Raw genomic sequence first — 24,919 nt, forward strand, 5'->3', positions numbered from 1 at the left:
CCTTTAAAAGGAAAAAAGCTAGTTTGGGCAGCAAGTCGGTCTAGCCCCATGACACTTAACAATATACATCTCTCATATATTTGACATACAAGTAATTTCCTATAGGCAAAATCCTTTCACCTCCTTTGGGTGCAAGTGCTAGTTTTTAAAAACATAAAAATATAATAAATAGGGCTTTGCTTCCGTTTCGTTCTCTAACAGTCTTACACGGCATCGTTGGAACAACAAGTGATATTCCAAATAGTTTTTGTTCAACTTTTTAAGCTATTAAGTTGCATGCACAACAAGCCTCTGAAAAAGAGTATATGGCAGAGCAGCAGCAGCAGGACGATGATGCGCGGGCACGAGGGCTTTCTAAGCTAGACGCCATTGTTTTGGAATCCTTCATTTCTCCCTCCCAAGAAGAACAACTACGCCAATTACCCGAATGGGCGCTTTTTGAATCGCAGACAGAAAGCCCTTCCAAGTTGATGCCAATTTCCCAACAAACAACGCCAACGTCTTCTCGACTCTCTGCCCAAGACAAATTCACAGTGGGCTGTCATCCTACAATGATATATACGCCAACAGACACAGAAAACCCAGACGAGAAAGAGGACGAGGAACAGCCTCCTGCAAATGCTAATGATGATGATGACGATAGTTATGAAGCTAAGTTTGAGAGTGATCGAGATTGTTCCCTGAATACCCAGTCCCAAAATTTCGTACACCTTGCCAAATCCTTCCCCTTAGGTGGCCTTATTTTGAATGATCACTCTCCATCCCCAGTTAGATTGGATCTTGCCTTACCTGAATCTTCCTCTGTTTCTTCCAAGAGAGGCATTCCAAATTTAAACTCCAAGAAGAAGATTAACCCTAAACCCGCTTCTTGTCGCCGAATTATGGACGAGGAGGAGGAGAACTCCCAAATGAAGACCACTCATAATGCCAAAATTCTTCCTGACATTGTCGAAGATAGCCCCGTCGACCTGCCCAAGCCTGCCACCCAATTGGGGGTTATAGCACGCATTGCCCGATTCGACAACTGTCCAACCCTAAATTTCAGTCCTATTGACACCCAATTGACGCCAAATCTCAATACCCAATGCCTTAAAGGTTACACCCAAACTGATAGTGAAATGCATTTTTCTCATAACTCGGGAGAAGAGCAGGAAGAAGCTACTGAGTGCGAAGAAATCAGCGCATGCAGAGTTTTGCCAACTTATTTCACAGCTGACTCTGTGCAGAAAAATACACCTACAGATTTGGAAAAGGATACCCAAATGGGACAGGATAGGGATGGCCAATATGTTCTAAAGAGGCGGCGCAAGGAGCCCAAGCTTTTTCCAAAGAATCTTATGGATGTCATCATGCATTTTTCGGGAGAGCCTCCTGTTGGGTCCGAGGATGTTGATATTGTGGAAACAGCTATTAAGGCTGGATATACCTTTCCCCCACCACTTTCTAGGCACCGTTATCAAGCATAGCCAATGTGGAATTGCACATGCAGATCAGATTAGGCTCCGTACACTGTAAGTACTTTGAAATCTCGGGCAATGTTATATCAATCTGGACATTATATAGAAAGATGTATATCGATTTTTTTGAGAATGGACATATATGGTTTTTAGTTGTAGCAATAATTCTGCTGGATGAACCTGTGCGTACTGAATTTTTTCTTTCCCTGATGCCGTTATGCAGAGTTTTGGTTATGTACACAGTAAAAGATGTTTATACTTATACTATTTCAGCATTGGTTGTGTTAGTTTACCTGATTCAACATTCAACATTTTGTACATTTAAACATGTAACATGTACCCTGGAGATTTGAACACGGGTGTCAACTATGAAAGCCTCAGTGATTAGCCACTTGAGCTCATCCCGTTTGATTTAACTGATCATTAAATGCTGTTTAATTTCTACTTCCTGTCAGTTTTAGGCATTCATTTATTTTAGAAAATATTCTTGTGACTGATGTAGTGGGTTATTACTTATGTAGGAAATTTCAAATTTTCTAATTTTAGGATTTGTTTAGTAGAGGCAGTGTGGTGTGTGTGTGAGAGAGAGTGAGAGAGAGAGAGGGCGGAGAGAGGGGGGGGGGGGGGTGCTGGGATAGACATTTAAAGAGAACTTTTGCTGTTTGCTGTAGTCAAATTCAGAAATAAGAGTGGTTGTACGATTTGTTACGAATTCTGCTTGTGCTATTAGTTTTAACATTATTTTAATTTCCTGTCACTGTTACGAGCTCATGCAGATCATAGAAAAATCTGCATCATTTTGTATCAGAGTATCCTAATATGTTGGGAGAAGAGAATTTGTGAGGAGAGTTTTGAGTAGTTGAGATGAGAGTCATGGTTTTGGCTGTCCATGCAGAGATGGAGTTCTATGATGTGACAAAGAGGATAACTAAGTTGGAAGAAGGAATAAGACAAAGGAAGAGACAAAGTAAATCAAAGATAAGAAAATAAAGCTGACACAAAAGTATTCAAGGGATGTGAGAAGGTGAAAATTATTGGTGGGAACGAATATTTAACTTGTGAGCAAGATCTATTTTCGGATAGGAAAGCCATCGAGTGTAAGATCTGCCGAGGTATATAACTGTTTGAATAGGGAAAGATTAAATTCCTTGAGGAGTCGGCATAATTACCAGTGGATAGGAGGTCCTTTAATGTGATTTGCAAAGAGTTTGAGAGAAGGAGATAGATGAAGAGGATGGATGAGTGGGATGAATGTGTTACCCTGAAGAAGGTGAAAATATTGATGATTCTAATGAGAGAGGATAAGAGTTTGAAGACTGCAATGGAGAGGATTGTAGCCTATCACCGAAGGTGGCCCAAGATGTTGCAGTTGTGGATGCAATCCATATTAGAGATGAAGCACCAGAAGAGAAAGAGATCTTTGGACGTCTCATATTGATGATGGAAAAGAAGCCCTCATAAAAGAGGATGACATTGTGAAGAATGCAGGTGAATGGCATCATATTGTGAGCATCCTAGAAGCTAATATAGTAGTAAAAAAAGATTAAGAGAAAAATGAGCTCTTGACAGTCTGTGACAGGGCAACAAACAATGGAAATGATATAAGCTGCAAAGACAAATTGTAAAGCATGCTTAAATGTCATAATGTAGAGAAGGGGGAAGTACATGTGGGAATTTTTTATTCTCTTAACTTGATTTTTGTTTTTAATTATTTATTGCAAGCACAATAAAAGGTTGGGCAAGTGATGAGAAGAGCCGTGATTGCTTTTAGTGGAGGAGGACCACTCAAAAGTGGGTCTAGGCCTGTAAGATGCAATGAAAATAGAAAGAGGATCATTTGGTAGAGGATGATGATTTATGATCTAGCAAGGGGCTAGAAGTAGAGAAAGAAACTAGAAGCATTGTAGAAGCACCTAATATGGTAGAAGGGCGGGCCAAGATAGTTAAATTCTCTAGTTATTTGAACCAGGAGGTTCAAAACTCTGAAAAGATAGGGAGGATGATGTAAGCAACCATTAAATGCCAATTAATTCCCAGTTCCTATGAGTTTTAGTCATTCACTCAATCTAGGGAATGTTGTTGTGACCACTGTAGTGGGATATTTAGGAGTTTTTCTTTTCTTAGGATAGCAGTTCTTGTTTATTAGAGGTATTTTGGACAAATATATGCATATTATGCTCCACTTTTGATGTGTACATTGTTTGGTGCATTTTATCACTGCTGATAGTAATATTTATGACATTTGTTGATACCTGACATGCTCCATTGTGGGCCCCAGTACCCTCCATTTCTATCTCCACTTTATGACCCTGCTCCACTACCAACTCCTCTCCCCTACTCAACATGTTTAATATTCCTTTCTAGAACATTGCCTAATTTTGTTTTAAAACAATAATTCCAACTTAAAATGAGAATTGCATTATATTCATAACCATATAAAAAATGATGAAATTTTATTATAATATATGATTCAACTTTATAATTCTATAAATAATTCTAAAATTAGAACTTATCTTGGTTTTCTGCTATGATTCTCCTTCAAACTGTGATGATTTCCTCTTGTAAGTCTACTTTCAAAGTGCTTTCAGATATGCCTAAATCAGGGGTTTTCATCCCTAACTCGGCAATAGCAAGATTAAGGGTTTTCATCCTTAACTTGCTAAGAGAATTTAAGGGGATCATCCTTAAAACTCATTATTTACCTTGGAAGGTTTTTGTCCTCTTTGACTGGTCAAGATTTGGGTTTTCATCCGAAACTTATTGATAAGAAATAAGGGTTTTCATCCTTAAATCTCTTTATGAACTTTGGAGGGGTTTTATCCTCTTTGGCTACAATTGTTTATTTGCAAGTCATTTCTTATTTTCCACATTGATTATTTGATAGCTGGATTCATTGATGTTTGATGATTGATTGATGCATATTCCATGAAGGTAAAATAAATAATTTTCTCTGCTGAATTTCCTTCCTCCCCCCTTATTTATCCTCATATAACCTTTCTCTTCAACGGTCATAAAGTTTTAAGCACCCCTTGACCTTTGAGTTAATTATTATTTATTTTGTTATTAGAAGGAATCACCGTGTTTAAGGATTGGTGTGCCCCTTTTCTAGATGGCTTTAATCAACATGCTAAGTAAGAATATTAATTTATTTATACTAAACTGATAGTATCTAATATAAAAATCCCAACAGACCTGGTGTTTGCTAACAATCACAATGCATTTCCACTATACTATGGCATGCCCTCAAATTTTAATATTCAAATATCAAACTAGTTTTGTAGAGCATCAGAAAGGTCTTGGCAAGAAAATCATTCTCGTGGCTTCTAACTATTTAATTAGTTATCCGACTTCTCAGCATCAATAGATCCATCAGTGTGTATTCAAATTTTGCTTGAAACATGATTATAAACAAAAATGACTTGTATTCCATTCTCTGCAGAAATCTTTTCCTCTGAAGCTTTGGCATTCCTTCTACATCATTCTTTCCTCCTCTTTTCTGCATCATATGTTGTTTGTAACTAGGTCTATATATGGGTTCGGATTGCCTTAAGGGAACATCCGAACCCATTTAGGACTGGGCCCTATCCTAAAGGGTAATGTGACCCAAGTCTAAGCCCAGCCCTATACTTCACACCATCCTAAATACCCACACCACAATAACTATATTGGCGCCAAAAAGGAAGGAGGCCGACTTGAATTAATAAAGGCTAAAGACATATATAAATAAAGATATCTTGCAAAGACAATTCATTCAAATCAAGCGAATTAGCTCTGCATAAAAAGGTGCGAATTTACAAGGAGTGTGCGAACTTATCCAGACTTGTGCGAAATTGTCCAAGAGGACATAGGCTGTTTTGGTGCAGACCTGAAGAACTTAGAAGTGCAGATCTGTCATACAAAAGGGATCAGATCTGACAAGGAAGCTAAGTATTGTACTTGTGATTTTAAGGGAGAATATATAATCTGACCTGTGGGTCTTTAATGCTGGGTTTTTCCTCCTTGGAGGTTTTCCCAGGGTATGTGTGTTTGTCACTTGTTTACTTCCTTCATTTCTGAGTTTACTAAATTATGATTTACTAAAATGTTACAAATCTGATTAACAAACTAGGGCATAATTAAAGGGCATAAAACTGATCACTGATCTAGGGCACAAAAATTACATCATAGACATAGTAATTGTTAATTTTAAGTGCTCAGATGTTAAACAAACTAATTAACCATAATCAGACTGGGAATAAATAGTAATAGTAATGAAATGCAAGACACAAGACACCAATACCCTAGGGAAACCTCCCTCTTGGAGGTGAAAAAGTTCCAGTGAACCACGGGGACGCGTCCCCCCCATTTTTGGGCGCGTCCCCCCGTCAGAGACGTCTCGGGGACGCGGGGACGGGGACGCGACGTCCCCCGCCGTCCCGCCACCGCCACCCAAACTCCGCCGGGACGGGGAGACGTCCCCGACGCGGAGACGTCTGGGCGTCTCCTGGGGGATGTCTGGGCGTCTCCGTGGGAGACGCCTGGGCGTCCCCCCGTCCCTCGAGAGACGCCCAGACGTCTCTCGAGGGACGGGGGGACGCCCAGGCGTCTCCCGCGTTCGCACGGGATAAAAAGCGCAGTTTTCATTTTTTTTAAAAATTTTTATGACATGTGCTTTTTGGGGGGGGTTAAGGGGTAACCCTAATTGGACGTGGGCCCCACCCCACCCCCCAAAACAACACAAAAACATGTTTAGTTTGGATTTCACTCTCATTATGCAAAACTGATTTTTTTTCCAGCAGCTTGAAGAGGAGGAACAGCTTGAAGAAGATTGATTGAAGAGGTGAGAAAAGTGACTACAAGTGTGATAGGAGCTAGAAGAAGCAAGAAGAAGAGGAAGAAGAAGATTCTTCTACATTTTGGAGAGATTTTTCAAGCACAAGGTAGGGTTTTTCAACTTCTTCTTGTTTTTTTGTTTGTTTTACTTTCTGATTTTCATTGTTCTATGTCATTTTTGGTTTTTTTAATTTTTTTTCCCTATTCATCTTAAGACTCAAAATGAGGTTTGATGTTGAATCTTGAGGGCAAAATGATTCATCATTTTGCCCTCAAGATTCAACATCAAATCTCATTTTGAGATGAATAGGAAAAAAAATTTAAAAATTTAAAAATATATTGTTAAACAAGGCTGATTTTATTTTTATTTTTATTTTTATTTTGTGAAATGCAGTGTCAATTTGAAAATTTCACAATGAGCTCCCAAGGCACGAGTCAAGATAACATGGAAATCCATTCTCATAGTGAGAATGATTCAGAATATGAACCTGAAAATGAGGGGGGTGACCATGGGGCTGATCCTGGAGCCCAATCTAGTTCTATGGCAAGTGCAGCAGCTAGTACAGGTTGCCCTTCAGAGTTGTTGGCACCATATGCTAGGGGTCATTTTGATCCTAAGTCTCCTCTAAAACAGTTTGTTTCACAAATATCAGTACAAGGCACTGCATCACATTCAAGTGGGGGAACAAGGAAGTGGAAGTGCAATATTTGTGACAGAGAATGGTTCGGTAGCATTAGCAGGGTGAATGCACACTTTCTATTTTGGAGAGGAAAAGGCGTGAAACATTGTAAGTTTTTGGAGGAACCCAAAAATATACAGTACAGAATTGAGTTTAACAGGCTTTGGGGGGTTCCAGATGACACAAATATTTCAATGCCTACTACTTTGTCTGCTAGGGCATCACTTCACGACAGCCGGAATGTGCCAGTGCCACATACTTATCATGCTTCGCAGGCGGGAGGAATGATGTTTGGATCTCCATCTACTTCCACTTCTACTGTTGCCAGGACTGGGAAACGTAAGTTGCATACACCACAGAGCAACCCCATTGCTGATATGTTTAATGTGCAGCTGAGAGATGAGATAGATGAATCCATTGACAATTTCTTCTTTGCCAATGGCATTCCATTTCATGTTTCACGGTCTCCTTATTATAGGAAGATGATAGATATGGTGGCCAAGGGAGGACCATCTTATGTGCCACCAGGGGAGACGAAAATGAGGACCTCGATCTTGGATAAAAGCTATTCCAAGATCAATATTTTGATGGAGAAGATGAAGGCATGTTGGGTGGCATTGGGGTGCAGCATAGTTATGGATGGGTGGACGAACATTAGCCATCATCCACTCATCAACATCATGGTCACATGTGCAGAGGGCCCATACTTCCTTAGAGCAGTTGATTGTATAGGGCATCGTAAAGATGCTGATTTCCAGTTTCAGGTCCTCAGGGAGGCTATTGAGGAGGTTGGGCCACAAAATGTGGTCCAAGTAGTGACAGATGCAGCATATGTGTGTAGAGCAGCAGGGAGACTCGTTGAGGCAGCCTATAGACACATTTGGTGGACCCCATGTTGTGTGCATGCCATGAACAATGCACTCAAGGACATGGGGAAGATTGACTGGATTAGAGGAGTGGTCACCGATGCGAGAGATGTGCAGATGTTTATCTGCAACCACCACATTTCACATGCACTATTCAGGACCTTCGCGAAGAAGGAGTTCTTGAAACCAGTTGAGACTAGATATGCATCCTATTTCATTCTCTTGGAGAGAATGATTGAGTTGCAAGAGGCATTGCAACTCATGGTTATGACTAATGAGTGGAATAGGTGGGCTGAGGCCAAGACAGAGCAGGGGAGAAGGGTGAAGGAGATAGTGAAGAGTGATGTGTTTTGGACTGATACGAAATACATTGTCTCCATCATTTCTCCAGTATTCCAGGTGATCAGATATGGGGATGGGGATGCACCTAACCTTGGAGAGGTGTATGAGTGCATTGACTCTATGCTTGGCCAGATGCGGGCTGCTGTGCGAGTGAAGGACCCCTCTCTAGCATTCTACAATGAGCAAATCCGGCCTATCATTCAGAGTAGATGGGACAAGTTGAACACTCCTTTGCATATGGCTGCCTTTGCCTTGAATCCTAAGTGGTACAAGGCTAGACCGGGTAGAACGACACCGATTGAGGATGATGAGGTGAAGGCAGGTTTCTTTAGCTGCATAGAGAAGATGTTTGATTCCAGAGATGCCGGTACAATACGCACTGAGTGGGGAAGATTTGCCACTCTTAGAGGTTATTCAGATGCAGCAAAGATGGATATAGACATTATGGCACAGGAGGACCCACTTTTGTGGTGGAAATGTCATGGCCCGAAATCTTTGACCACCACTCTAGCCATCCGTCTGCTATCCCAGGTTTCCAGTTCTTCAGCTGCTGAGAGGAACTGGTCTACATATAGCTTCATCCACTCTCTTAAGAGGAACAGACTTACCTCTAAGAGAGCCGAGAAGCTTGTGGCTGTACATAGTGCTTTGCGTCTCATTGACCGCAAGACACTTATGTACAAGGAGAGTCCAGCGGCACAATGGGATGTAGAGCCAGAGGAGCCTTCACAGATTGATGAGGATGATCCTACCACTTCAGATGCAGGGCTAGTTGGTGTGAGCTTGAGGGACCTTGATCCTCAGGAGTCCAGCAGTTCCAGTGAGGAGGAGTTTGCAGATGATTAGAGGCCTCCATTAGCTACAGTTTGAGTTTTCACTTTTCAGTTTTGTCATTTTGTATTTGACTCATCTCTTTTGTAATGCTATTGCTACACGTATTTGTATTTGGCTACTCATTGTAATGATGAATCATGTAATCATCTTTATTATTATAGACTTTGCAATGGCATCAGATATTCATATTTTTCGTTTTCCTTTTTCGATATTCATATGATAGAAATGAGAAATCTCCAATTTGACAATTTCATTTGTCAAATTTTATTTACTTTTAGTTTTAGCAATTAGCAATTAGTTACGTATCACTAATCTAAGTAATCTTGGTATTTCCTATAGTTTCATTTGAAATCTAATTCTTATACTGTTATACTGTTATACATCTTTTCAAAACTAGTTTTTCAAGTACTATATGTATATATATGAGCACCACCACCCCGCCGCCGTCCCCCCGCCGTCCCCCCGCCGTCCCCAAATTTAGGCCCTTGGTCCCCCCGTCCCCGAGACGCGTCCCCCTCGTCCCCCCGTCCCGGACGCCCGTGGAACACTGTGAAAAACCCAGCCTTAAACTATATAATGTATTATCTCAATGGTAGGCAATTACAACATAACAGACTTGTCTCTTATTGCTGTCGAAACAGCAAGTTGCCAAGAAGATGGAGGACGCTGCCCTAACCAGCAGTAGGAGACCAAAGGAGCAAATCAGCAGAAGATGACTTCAACAGACTGGAGCAGAATTATAAACAATCTTGGCAACCTTGCTTAACAATGTCCTTGAAGTTCGCCCAAGTGTAGAACAGCAGATTCATCAAGAGTAGAAGAGCAGATCACTAAAGTAGAGGAGCAGATTACTAAGATAGGAGAGCAGATCACATTTGGCAAGTGACAATGAATATATTTTACTTCATCTTGAAGTTGTTATATTTATATCCTCCTTTTGGCAGTAGACATCTAGGTCGGCTTGCAATACTTATTATTTATTTAAATTATGTTATATTGTTATTGCATATTACCACGTTGGACATTTGGGTCTAGACCAATAGTTATTGACATGCCTTTGCAAGTTACATTTTGGGCCCAGCCCAATGACACATCAAATTGCCTTTCCCACGTTACATTTGGGTCCAGCCCATTTAGCAAATACATTGAGATATCATATACATATTTGATTATTATTTAACATCAAAGTTCGATAATCAGATATCCGAACTTAGCTAATGTTTTCAACACTCCCTCTTAGCTAAGAAGGATAACTGCCACATGTCATGATCCATTCATGACTTTAATTTTGCATTGCCCGCAAGAGTGAATGTATAAACTTCATAGAGTATACCTGCAACAAAAACACATAAATATCATGAACTCATTTCATGATGTCCATCTTACATTGTCCGCAAAGGATGGAACCACCTTGCATTGCCCGCAGAGGGTGGAAGATGCAAATTGAATTGCATTACTAAGATTGAGACTCCCTCTCAATCAATCCTGTGTTCTCCACCATTCCAAGCTTCTCTCCGAAGTACTCAAACTTCACCCGAGCTAGAGGCTTGGTGAGAACATCAGAAACCTGTTCATCAGTGCTGATATATTTCAGCTGGATAACACCTCTTTGTGCCATATCACAAATATAGTGATAATGAATATCCACATGTTTTGACCTGTCATGAAACACGAGATTGTTAGACATTTTAATACAACTCTGGTTATCACAATAAATAACAGTGGATTCCCATGGTTGTCCAAACAACCCAGCAAGAAGCTTGCGAAGCCAAACTGCTTCTCTAGTTGCCACACTTGAGGCAATGTATTCAACTTCTGCAATACTTAATGCAACTGAGGAGTGTTTCCTACTGGCCCAAGAGATCATAGCGGAACCCAAGTAGAAACAGATTCCTGAAGTGCTTTTCTTGTCAGTAACACTTCCAGCCCAATCAGAATCAGAGTAGCCTTCCAAGTTGATTGCCGTGTTGATCGAATATTTCAGCTCGTAGCCAATTGTTCCACGCAAGTATCTTAGGATGTGCTTGGTTGCCACTAGGTGAACATACTTTGGCTGGTTCATGAATTGGCTAAGTGCACTCATTGCATAGCAGATATCTGGTCTAATGTTGACTAGATACATCAGTGATCCAATCAACTGCTTGTATTATGAGGTATTTGCAAAATCAGAGTTAGCTGCAAAAATACTCAACTTCTTCAAGTTAGTTTTTATCAGAGTAGACATAGGTTTACAATCCATCATACCAAATCTTGTCAATATATCAATAGTATATTTTCCTTGATAGAGAATAATTTCATTAGGTCTTTGCCACACTTCTAACCCTAGAAAGTAATGCATTAGACCTAGATCCTTCATTTCAAATTCAGTAGCTAATTCTTTCTTACACCTAATGATGAGACTATCTTCACCAGTTAGAAATAAATCAACAACATATAGAACCAGAATTAACATTTCACCATTAAATACTTTAAAGTAAATGTTAGGGTCAGCATCATTCTTATAAAATCCTAAACTAAGCACTTATCAACTCTTTCATACCAAGCTCTAGGAGCTTGCTTGAGGCTGTAGAGAGCTTTCTTCAATCTGCACACATGAGTTTCTCTATTGTGGATCTCATAACCTTCAGGTTGTTCAGTATAGACTTCTTCCTCAATGACACCATTAAGGAAGGTAGTCTTTACATCCATTTGATGTAATTTCCAACCTTTGGCTGCAGCAATAGCTATAATAGTTCTAATAGAAGTATATCTAGCAACAGGAGCAAATGTTCCTTCATAATCTATACCTTCCTTTTGAGAAAAACCACGAGCTACAAATCTAGCTTTATATTTCTCTATACTACCATCAACATGTTTAATTTTAAACAACCATTTGGAAGAAACAATAGACTTACCTTTAGGTCTAGGCACAACATCCCAAAAATCATTCTTGATGATGGATTGATGCTCTTCGTCCATAGCTAACTTCCAAGCTTGCTGGTTCATAGCTTCTTCTATGTTGGATGGTTCAGCCACAATGATGTTGCACATCATTGCAGCATAGTTGGAGAGCTTCTGAGGTCTCTTACTTTCTCTGAAAGTGCCACTAGGAGCTGCAAACTTTTCTGCATCTTGAATTGTGCTTCTAACCCAAAGTGGCCTTTTCTTGCTAACTGCAATATCTCTAGGTCCATCAGTTGGAACCAGAGGCTTAGGATGATCATCATGCTCAATAGGTTCAGGAGGTTCAATAGGCTCCCTCTGAATCTTAGGGTTAGTATCAATATCCATATTTTGATTATCATTAACTTCTTTATCATTTTCAACAAGAGAACCTTTAGATTTCTTGAACGCAATATTTTCTTCAAAGGTGACATCCCTACTTACCTCAATGTACCTTTGACAAGGAATGTAGATGCGAAATGCCTTGGAGAATTCACTATACCCAACAAGGATACCCTTCTTCCCGGAAGGCTCTAACTTAGTCCTCTTTTCTTTTAGCACATGAACATAGACAGGACTCCCAAAGATCCTTAGGTGGCTGATATCTGGTTTGACTCCTGTGAAGGCTTCCTTGGGAGTTACGTTCTTTAGGACAGGGTGAGGACATCTATTCTGAATGTACACAACAGTCTTGGATGCTTCAGCCCATAAGAAGGTCTGTAGGTCCTGATCGTGAATCATAGCTTTAGCAGCTTCAATGATGGTTCTATTCTTTCGTTTAGCTACACCATTTTGTCGAGGATTGTAGGGAACGCAAAACTCCCTCTTAATTCTTGTTTCTACACAAAAGTCATTGAAGCTACTTGAGGTGTACTCACCTCCATTGTCAGATCTTAACACTTTGATTTTTTTTCTAGACATATTTTCAGCTAGAGCTTTAAATTCCTTAAATCTACTTAACACTTCATCAAATTCTTTAGATTTTAGAAAGTAAATCCAAGTCTTTCTAGAAAAATCATCTATGAATGTAACATAGTATAGAAATCTGCTAGGTGAAGGAACAGACATAGGCCCACATAGATCAGAATGAACAAGTGCTAATTTTTCCTTAGCTCTACTTTCACTTTTATGGAATGGACTTTTAGTGTTCTTACCTAATGCACAACCTTTGCAAGAATCATCATGAGATTGATTAAGTTTAGGCATACCTTTAACCATCTTCTCAAGTGAAGGAAGTGCCTGATAGTGAAGATGACCGAGCCTTCTATGCCATAGCTCGCTAGATTCAGGAGCTTCATGAATTAGTGCTCGAATGGGGTTAGCTAAAAGCTTATACAAACTATCATATCTATTTCCAATAACACGAGCAGATTTAATACTAGATTTCTTAGGCCATGCAAGTACTTTAGCCTCAGAAAATGCTATTTGATAACCTTTATCTTCTAGGGCAGAAATGGAAATTAAATTCCTCTTAATTCCAGGGACAAATAAAATATCACTAAGATGCAAGGACATACCAGATTCTAAATTTAAAGAAATACTACCAAAGCCTCTTACCGAATACTGTGCATCATCACCACTTACCACATGAAGATTGGACTCTTTCTCCATCAAGTCTTAGAGATGCTCTCGATATCCCGTGATGTGTCTAGATGCATCACTGTCGATCAACCAAGTGTTGCTATCGGATGTCACATTGCTGGACAAAGCAAAAATGAAGAAATAGTCTTCATTATCCTTTGAGTTCCCAACTTCATTCAGGTTGGCCTCCCCTTGCAAGGGCGAATTCTGACATTCGTTGGCATAATGTCCAAACTTGTCGCATCTGAGGCAACGGACACGTGAAAGATCCCTTGTCTTCTTCCTTGAATCGAAAGCTGGAGGTCTGAAGTCTCTATCTCTTTTGAAGTTGTTCTTCTTCCAATGGCCTCCCTTTCTTCTAACATGTTGAGATGCAAGCACATGTTGATCTCCTCCATGAGAGCCCTTATGCATTTCTCTGGCAGCTAGGCGAGACTCCTCTTGAATGCAATCTGACCGAAGACGATCGAAGGAAGGGAATTCAGCTCTTCCACTTATGCTTTGAATGAAGGGATCCCAATAGTCAGGAAGACCATTCAACTGCAATCTGACCGAAGACGATCGAAGGAAGGGAATTCAGCTCTTCCACTTATGCTTTGAATGAAGGGATCCCAATAGTCAGGAAGACCATTCAACGCAATCATGACAATATCCTTGTCCACAACCTCGCTTCCAATGGCGCTGAGTTGGTCCTTCAATTCTAAAATCTTCATGAAGAAGGACATGACTGAATCTCCTTTGCACATTTTGACTTGAAGAAGTTGCTGCCTCAAAGTGAGTTTCCGGTTGATGTTGTTAATCTCATATATCCCTTCTAGATGTTTGTGTTAAATTTTTTATCAGATTTATATATATATATGGTATTTTAAAAAATTTATTGTCACTTTAGATTTAATCCAATATTATATTTCTATATGTTTCAATTTACAGAATATAATTGTATTACTGATATTTTGATTAATCTTTGATTTTGAATTATTCACAGTATTATCTATACATATATTTCAGCATTTACTTTAATGCTGATCACACTATATATATCTGTAGAATATCGATTGCACTTGTAATAATATCAATCAATGATATTGACAACAATTATATTGATCTTCACCTTCGTATATCGACTGCACCTTATCGTATCGACTGTTGTATCTATCTACCACCAAATGTGATAGTGCCGATATATCTATGCTTTTGCGGACCGCATAGAGTCACGGCTCTATGTGGAACCGACATAGTTCCACAGAGTCGTGACTCCTATGTGGAGCCATGTCAATCAATAGCGATCAATAATAAGTGACGTTTAACCACAATTTGCAATCGGTATAATTAGTTAACCGATAACATGTAATGATAACAATATTAATCATAGCACATACGGATTGATATATATAAATGCAATTGGTGCTATGTATAATTAGTAATATAAAGCTATTACTAATTATACATAGGATCGATAGCATGTATGATTCGATAGTTATATAGATGATTAAATCGATCATAGTTCCACAGAGTCGTGACTCCTATGTGGAGCCATGTCAATCAATAGCGATCAATAATAAGTGACGTTTAACCACAATTTGCAATCGGTATAATTAGTTAACCGATAACATGTAATGATAACAATATTAATCATAGCACATACGGATTGATATATATAAATGCAATTGGTGCTATGTATAATTAGTAATATAAAGCTATTACTAATTATACATAGGATCGATAGCATGTATGATTCGATAGTTATATAGATGATTAAATCGATCATCATACAGTATATTGATCTATGATCAGAATGCAAGGATAGAAGAGAAAGATTAATCATGCAAATGTTTAAGGCCGTAAGGCCAATTAGACATTTGAATGGTTAGGGTCATCCGATCGTTGCTACCTAACTTCAACACTCCCTCTTAGCTAGGGAGGAATCCATCTATCCTTCAATAAGTTACACCACCTCATGGTGATGATAAACATAATAGCTTCCACTATATGTGTGAGAGAAAATATCACCTCACTGTGATATCAAGTGTTATGGCATGTCCATAGATATCATGTCCCATGATATCCACCATAATTCTCTTAATGTAATATCCACCATTATAGCTTGTCCACGGATATCACGTCTCATGATATCCACCATTATGGCATATCTAAAGATATTACTTCATGGCATGTCCACGGATTTCACGTCACATGAAATCCACCATGAATATCTCCCTATATAATATCCACCATTATGGCTTATCCATGGATATCACGTCTCGTGATATCCACCATTATGGCATTTTAAGGATATTAGATCATGGCGCGTCCACGAATATTACGTCACATAATATCCACCATGAATATCTCTTTATGTAATATCATCCATCATGGCTTATCCACGGATATCACGTCTCATGATATCCACCATCAGCAGATATTACTTCAAGAGATATCAACCATCATGACATATCCACAGATATCATGTCTCATGATATCCATCATGATGGTAAAATCAACATTGTAAGATCGTCACCTTACAATAAAGATCACGTATACAAGTGTTCATCATTGAGAGATCGTCACCTCCCAATAATGTTCACAGGGGTCCATCAAGCACTGAACCTATGAAGTCATGGAGTCACATACATGACGATAATCATGAACCATATCAGATTACACATTAAACATCTTAGAGAATACATTAGTACTATTGTAAACAAATCAATGTTGCTGAGACTCAATCTTAGCTGGGGCTACATTTTCTACCATACCAAGCTGACCTCAAAAGTATGCAAACTTTATTCTAGAGAGAGGCTTGGTGAGGGCATCTGTAGTTTGTTCATCTGTACTAATATATCTCAATTGAATAACATACCTTTCCGCTTGATCTCCGCATGGCTTGACCTTTCATGAAATACAAGGTTGGAGTTTGCATCACTCTTGGTGTATTCCAAGCTCACCAAGTCTCCATCTATCCAGGAACCTTATGACCTAGGAGTCAATGTAAAGGTTTTCCAACCTATATATATGAGACTCCATCTCATGAAGCATAGTCTTCGGATTGATCACTAGAGAAATTAACTTGACATAGTCCACTCCCTCTGAATCAATATGATCAAGATCCTCAGATATCAATCGAAGCATATTCTCTTAGCTACTCCCTCTATCATGGAAGCATCCCCTGCTCACATGGTCCCAATCATGGAAGATATCTTGCTTCAAGAGACTCTCATCATTTGGTATGATCTTCATACAATTGGAAGTGTTAGATCCACAACCACCATGGATCTACTGTCATAAGATTGAGCCCTAGGCAGGAATATGACCATCCTGAGATTTAGAACAAAATCTCCTTGCAGTATGCTTGCTCTCACTGGGAAAGCCTTCTTGTCTCAACTTGCTTTGTAACCCTAGATGCTATCATCATCTGCACAAATGCCTCCATGGCTTTCACAAGTAAACTGTTGCACTTCTGTAGGTGAATATTTGTTTTATAAAAAAAAAGGAAATTCGAAATCTCATAATCTCCACTAAAGTCCTTTGTATATTCCTCCTGAATTTCAATCTCTTCATCACAAATAGAACTTCAAAACTCTATAACCTCTTCCAAGTCAGAATATGAATCCATCTGAATCCTTTTGTGGAAGAGTCCAACCAACATCTGCTATGGAAGCTTGAGGCATGGTCCTGGTTGGACATTGCATTGCATAGTGCCCATATTTGTCTTATCTAAAACATTGGATTTCTGAAATATCCTTCCTTCTTTTGAATGTAGGAGCACCATTGGATTCCTCATCTTTCTTCCTTTTGAAATATGCTTTTTTACCTTTCATCTTTGAGGAGTGCGAGGCAAGAACATGAATATCTTCATTTATGGAGCTTTGGCCAATGCCTCTTATCGCCAATCTAGACTCTTCTTGAATGCAATCAGTTTTTAGACAATCAAACTTAGGAAGTTTAGATCATGCACTTATCCCTTGAATGAATGATTCCCAAGAAGAAGGGAGACCATTGAGGGCTAACATGGTTAACTCTTTACTTTCAATTGTGTGACCAATGGTGGAGAGCTGGTCTCTCAGTTTTGTTATCCTCATGAAGTATGAGGTGATAGATTCGCCCTTGATCATTTTTACATGATGGAGTTGTTGCTTTAGGGCAAGAGCTCAGCTTGTGTTGTTTATCTCATACATGTTCTCTAATGATTTGAACATGTCATAGGCAGTCTCCATCTTGGAGATAATTGGCATGATATGATCTTTCACTGAGTCAACTAACATCTTCATGGCTTTATTGTTCTTTCTCATCCATTGAAGCTTTTTATCTTCTTCTTCTGATTCCGGTATAGCTTTCTTTACGAATTCATCTAATTCGTTTTCTCTTAAGGCAAGCATGATCCTAAACTTCCAAGATACAAATTTGGAAGCTCCTTCAAGTCGGTCCTCAAATCTAACACCATTCACCATTTTGATGTATAGAGGATAGACTTGCCTATATAAATCTGATCTGATCTTTTTCCTATGCTGGCGCTGATACAATGTTAATTTTTTTATCAGATTTATATATATATGGTATTTTAAAAATTTATTGTCACTTTAGATTTAATCCAATATTATATTTCTATATGTTTCAATTTACAGAATATAATTGTATTACTGATATTTTGATTAATCTCTGATTTAGAATTATTCACAGTAATATCTATACATATATTTCAGCATTTACTTTAATGCTGATCACACTATATATATCTGCAGAATATCGATTGCACTTGTAATAATATCAATCAATGATATTGACAGCAATTATATTGATCTTCACCTTCGTATATCGACTGCACCTTATCGTATCGACTGTTGTATCTATCTACCACCAAATGTGATAGTGCCGATATATCTATGCTTTTGCGGACCGCATAGAGTCACGGCTCTATGTGGAACCGACATAGTTCCACATAGAGTTGTGACTCCTATGTGGAGGCATGTCAATCGATAGCGATCAATAATAAGTGACGTTTAACCACAATTTGCAATCGGTATAATTAGTTAACGGATAACATGTAATGATAACAATATTAATCATAGCACATATAGATTGATATATATAAATGCAATCGGTGCTATGTAGAATTAGTAATATAAAGCTATTACTAATTATACATAGGATCGATAGCATGTATGATTCGATAGTTATATAGATGATTAAATCAATGATCATACAGTATATTGATCTATGATTAGAATGCAAGGATAGAAGAGAAAGATTAATCATGCAAATGTCTAAGGCCGTAAGGCCAATTAGACATTTGAATGGTTAGGGTCATTCGACTGTTGCTACCTAACTTCAATAGTTTGAACATCTCTCGGGCTGTCTTCAATTTGGAGATGACTGGAACAAGATGGTCCTTCACAGAATCAATAAGGAACTTCTTCGCTTTGAGGGCATTCTTCTTGAATTGCTTTAACTCTTCCGGATCCGAAGGTTGAGTCAGATCCGTATCTTCCACAAACTGTAACAGCTCTAACTCTTCAAGGGCAAGGAGGACACAAACTTTTTCCATGATGTGAAATTTAAGGCACCTTCAAGTCTATCCTCTACTTTCAGACCTGTAACCATCTTGCAAGACTAAAACAACAAATTGAAAGTGAAGAGCAACTAATAATCTGATTATGCAATGAACCTAGAGCTCTAATACCATGTAGAGACATGGACCAGCTAGGACTCGAACCTAGGACCTTCCATACGCTGTTGGAGTGCTCTACCACTGAGCTACGGGCCCCTCTTGGACCAGTCCATCGTCGGTCCAGGTGTGGCTTATTTTCAACACCAACAAATACCATGTAGAGACATGGACCAGCTAGGACTCGAACCTAGGACCTTCCATACGCTGTTGGAGTGCTCTACCACTGAGCTACTGGCCCCTCTTGGCCCAGTCCATCGTCGGTCCGGGTGTGGCTTATTTCCAACACCAACACCCCCCCTTAAGCCACACCTCTCGTGTTCTTGGGGCTCCTAGCCTGGGCGTGGCTCTGATACCATGTTAATTTTAAGTGCTCAAATGTTAAACAAACTAACTAACCATAATCAGACTGTGAATAAACAGTAATAGTAATGAAATGCAAGACACAAGACACCAATACCCTGGGAAAACCTCCCTCTTGGAGGTGAAAAACCCAGCCTTAAACTATATAATGTATTATCTCAATGGCAGGCAATTACAACATAACAGACTTATCTCTTATTGCTGTCCAAACAGCAAGTTGCCAAGAAGATGGAGGACGCTGCCCTAACCAGCAGTAGGAGACCAAAGGAGCAGATCAGCAGAAGATGACTTCAACAGACTGGAGCAGAATTATAAACAATCTTGACAACCTTGCTTAACAATGTCCTTGAAGTTCGCCCAAGTGTAGAACAGCAGATTCGCCAAGAGTAGAAGAGCAGATCGCTAAAGTAGAGGAGCAGATTATTAAGATAGGAGAGCAGATCGCATTTTGCAAGTGACAATGAATATATTTTACTTCATCTTGAAGTTGTTATATTTATATCCTCGTTTTAGCGGTAGACATCTAGGTTGGCTTGCAATACTTATTTTATTTATTTAAATCATGTTATATTGTTATTGCATATTACCACGTTGGACATTTGGGTCCCGACCAATAGTTATTGACATGCCTTTGCACGTTACATTTTGGGCCCAGCCCAATGACACATCAAATTGCTTTTCCCATGTTACATTTGGGTCCAGCCCATTTAGCAAATACATTGAGATATCATATACATATTTGAATATTATTTAACTTCAAAGTTCGATAATCAGATATCCGAACTTAGCTAATATTTTCAACAGTAATAAATTGAGACATAAAGAGACTTGAAGTTCACCTCCAACTTGGCTGATCTCCTTCCTTTCCAGATTTCTTCTGGGGTTACATTTGTTTTATCAGGTTGATCATTCAACTAGAAAGAACCTTGGTACCAACCTGGTATGTATTAATTGAATTTTGCAAACAGCAGTGTTACCCAGAAATAAACGGGAAACTCTCATTTTATTTCTATGCCCAGGAGCTGCACATAATCATAACAGGTATTTTCTAGAGATGTTTTATGGTCAGAAAAACAGGGGCATTAATTAAATAGGACAATTAAAAATATTTTCTTTAAGAGTTACATATAGCAATATAAAGATCTAGATTGATATGCCTCTTGGCTCCTTGACTGTTGCATTTGTGGCTTGCATCCTTGAGAAGAGGCCTGTTCTCTCCTCTCTATCCTTTTGTATTTCTTGTTTGACAGAATTATAATGCTGTACAGTAACCACTTTAAATGATTTCCTCTTAAGCTGCTTAAATGTTTTTGCCAGCATGACGATAAAGATGAGGGAGACCTGCAGTTAGGAAATTTTGGATAATGATGTCTACCATCACTGTACTGATCAATTTTTTCCCTCTTCCCTTGCAGTCCTGTCACTTGTTCCATTAAATGCATTTTAAGCAGGAGAAGGGTAGTTATGGCAGCATGGCCACTCCCATATCTTCAGGAAGCTCTCATTTTCTGAGAGAGAGAAATAACTAACTATGAATATAAAAAATCAGCATTCTTTTTTATAAAACATCATTTACCAAACATCAATGGCATGCATAAGTCCTTCATGATTCATGAAATGGATTTAAGAAACATGACTCGAAGGGTCATGTAAAGTCCCTTACCTGATCTATTTCAATATATTAAAATTGATTGATATTCCTCAATTAGTTAATATCAAGTGCTTATCTATTTTCCTCATTAGATGATTAATTTCATTACTCATAGTTCTTAATATAGATATCAGACCTTGCTACTACTTCAGTTTTAAGGGAGAAGGGTTTATGTGTGTTACCAAAGCACTTAGAGACCAACTACAATAGGTTCCTCAAAGTTTACAGATCCAAGCCCTTACCTATCTTGGGTCTATACCCTCAAATTTGATGGGGACATCACAGGTCATTTGTCACCATTGTTACTTAGGGTGTGTTGCAGGACTACTCATTGTCAAGGAGAGATTGTATGACAGTTAAGGAAGGCAGTAAGATAGTTCTCAGGTGGGAGGCATCACAAGGAGGTCAGAAGACAGGGAATCAGATGACGAAAACAAGCAAAATTTGACTGGCAATGAAACTACCTATTTCCAATATTCTAGGCAGTTTTTGTTTCTGGACTAGTCAGACATCAGCAGGTGGAAGTTTTGCTTCTGGCAGTTATGACCCCAGTGGTTTTGTATCTGCATCCTGATGACTCGTGGCTGTTACTTTGTTTTAGGACAAGAAGGGAAGTCGAAAGGTTTTTGGTGCTTCAATTCACATTCTCAGTGTTTGGAACACTCTATGCTGCAATAAGAAGACATGAGAGAGCCATTAAAACACCCAAAACACCTCGTGCAAAGGTAGTGGCTCTCTCTAGTAACCTAATACAATGTTCATAATGTTCAGTCATTGTAATAGGTGTTGAAGCTCATTTATTCGAGGAAAGAACTTCTTGTTGATTAGATGTCATTCATCTGCATGCATTTTTACTGAATATAATGAAACAAGGAGCTGTTCTGCTCACTCTTACTGGAGTATTTCCTATTTTCTTGGATGTCTCCACAGCATTTTGCATGTTTAGTCGTTGTTTGGCTTATACTTCTTTGTTTCCAGTATTGTGAATGCATATTTCCATGTAAGCATATGAATTTTGTTTGAATGTTGCAGTAGTGGCGAGTAGAATTTACTTTAGTGTGAGGGTTTTGTGGAGCTAGTGATAAAGTATCTGTTCAGAACGGACTGGGGAGTATACACCTCAGTTTATTGATAATTTCCAGTCTAAGCGTAAGAGGATAAAACCTGAAAGAAATACAAAACAAAATTGCTGTGAGCCTATAAAGTTGACATCGATGGGATAGATGAATGGCTTCCACTATGAAGGTGGTGCAGGAGCACCCAAAGACACAAATGAAGCCTAAAGGAGTCTAATATCACCCATGAGGTGAAAAGGATCATATGTAGTAGGTTGATAGGTTTGTGAGTCAATAAGACCCAATTGATGTAAGGCAATTTCATGGTTGCATTTTATAAGCCACCATGGACAAATGACCACGTGGGTCAGTAGGAGTCTAGGCATGAGTCAGACCAATAAATATTGGTCTTAGAAACATCAGACCAAATCCTTGGAATAGGCCAAATACACCTTGGAGTCGCCAAATTTGAAAAGTGCAAGTTGACAACTTTTGTTGTCATTGCAAAATATTGTAAAAAGGTATAACGAATCCTCCAACGGTTCCAAAGTTTGAAAAGTGGTTAGAAACCGTTAGGGAGGCTATATTATGCCCACTTGGATCTATTCCAGGGTTGTTGTTGGTGTTGTTGTTGAAGTTGTTGAAATTGATGATGTTTTGAGTTTGGAGCAATACAATATACTTGGAGTTTTCTGAAATTTTGTGTTTTTGATGTTCATTTCTAACCGGTACGGATTGGTGGATGCCTGAAACCAATTGGATGAGTTAGGGAAGTCTCTTACCTTTCATTTGAATCAAGTGTGAGGTCTTATAACAATTGGGTTGTAGAGATCCATCAAAATCTAACCAGACTGGTCACAAACCCTACCGACACCTAGGGTTTCACCGTAAAGATGCCCTAATCTGACATTTTCACCGGAGGACCAAACAACCTGTGGGAAAATGTTAAAGGGGCCATTGTATCATAAGATTTTGGTGTTGGTTTGCAGGGAGGCTCCAAGCCCGAAGAGATTGAATTAGGTGGACATCTCTATGTGATCGCCTGAACTGTAGAAGTGAAAATCACTTGCAGTAGACAAAGAAGATGGGATCAAGTCTTGAAACCTTGGATTTGGTGGTTTGACCCCTTACCCCACCTTGCAGAAGTGTTGGTTTAGTCGGGGGACTAATACAAGGGGCACTTGCTTTGTAAATTAGGCCTAATTGGCTTAATTAGGTCTGGAAGGACAGTAAGGATATAGACCTTTCAAACTTGGGGTTAGAGTCTAAGCCTTTGGGGAATTGTGTAACTTGATAAAGGGTGTCTGAATCTGCCCTTAGTTTATCTTGTCCTTTGGAATTTTATTAAGTTGTGTGTAGAGAACTCAACCGGTAGGGCTACTAGTCTACCGGTAGGGCTACTAGACAGATAGGACGGTTGTGAGACAAGTACCCCCTAACACATTTGATAGTCAGATCTTATGGGTGTTTTGTGTTGGTTGGACCACCAATAGACAAAAATCCAATAGGTTTCCATCCCATCGGTACCGGAAGATTGTTTGCCTTTCACACAAGGGTAGAGTGTTTTCATCCTACCGGTACTGGAAGATATTGAACCAGTATGGATCCGGTCACACAAATTGTTGTGCGAGTTGAGTACTTGGAAGGTGTGTTGTCTGACACCTTGAACAAACAAAACAACTTGATTTGGACATAGTAGTTGTGGGTGAGAGAAGTTTATCACCTAGTTTGTTGCTTGGCTCTGCATCAGAAGGACAATAGACAATCATTATCTTTCTCTGTACGTCGATATAAAATTAACTGAGATGATCCAAGCACTTAATTCAATGAAAATCCCAAAGCTATATATGTCATCAGCTATCTTGGTAAGCCGATCAACACTGATCCATGAGGCAGGTGTATCTCCTGCAAGTTAAGGATTCTTTCCTATCCGAATGTGAAAGGAACTAGTCATTTTGATGTCCTAGAACAGAGCCACCAAAGAAAAGGTCGACCACAGTTGCACTTCAATTGACGTGTAGCTGCCTCACTGCAGTAATTGAGTGCAAGCTTGTTTATTTATTGGTGACTCATTTATGTGCTTAATCTCGCGGCTTTCAATCCATCTTTGCTTGGTATTAATGAATACATTTAATCGTGAACTTATTTTGTAATTTATGATGGATGTGACGACACTTTGAATGTATCTTTTGTGTTTGGAATAATGAACTTGTCTCAATGGGATGCTTTGGAAACCATTTATAGAGAAGATCATCAGGGAGTCAATGTGCCAGCCGTCTGGTGGATTTGATCAAGTTATATCTCATGTTTTCTGCAAATTCACAGAATCCAATTGTTTGTATGCTATCACTAATCAATTTTGCATACTTATTAGCAAACTTTCCATCATCTGTTGTCTCATTGGTTTCACTGGATGTGTATTTGAAAACATGGCTTAGTTTATTTACCAAATTTGAATCTATCACTGTATTTTTTGCCATTTTACGGTTTTGCTGTGTGTTATATATTATAATTGCATTTGTGTCAATGAAAAGATGATACATAGTCTCAAGTTCTATTTTAAACTTCATTGTAAAAGATCTGCCATAATGAAAGAAAATTAAGACATAATTAGTGGAATGGCTTAACATAATTAGGTTTCCTTCTTGAAAATATTGCAGTAAAACGTATACAGATTATTCATCGACTGCTATG

General features: G+C 38.9%; 1 protein-coding gene across 6 annotated transcripts in view; it reads left to right on the forward strand.

The window, feature by feature from the left end:
• The first annotated feature begins 214 nt into the window (after window positions 1–214).
• LOC131047346 (uncharacterized) overlaps window positions 215–24,919 on the forward strand; it is a 53,932-nt gene continuing 29,227 nt past the window's right edge. For 3 of the 6 annotated variants that reach the window (XR_009359141.1, XR_009106113.2, XM_059213184.1), the window contains exon 1: window positions 215–1,511. Coding sequence is in view for 4 of the 6 variants with exons in the window: in XM_059213184.1 (XP_059069167.1) it covers window positions 306–1,466 (1,161 nt within the window). In the remaining 2 variants the exon portion in view is untranslated. Of the gene's footprint in view, window positions 1,512–1,680; window positions 1,863–21,492; window positions 21,992–24,885; window positions 24,904–24,919 lie in introns of those variants that run through there. The other 3 variants (XM_057981216.2, XM_057981215.2, XM_057981217.2) reach the window with 3 other exon arrangements.

The sequence above is a fragment of the Cryptomeria japonica genome, chromosome 10, assembly GCF_030272615.1.
Source record: "Cryptomeria japonica chromosome 10, Sugi_1.0, whole genome shotgun sequence".
NCBI classification, from domain to species: Eukaryota; Viridiplantae; Streptophyta; class Pinopsida; order Cupressales; family Cupressaceae; genus Cryptomeria; species Cryptomeria japonica.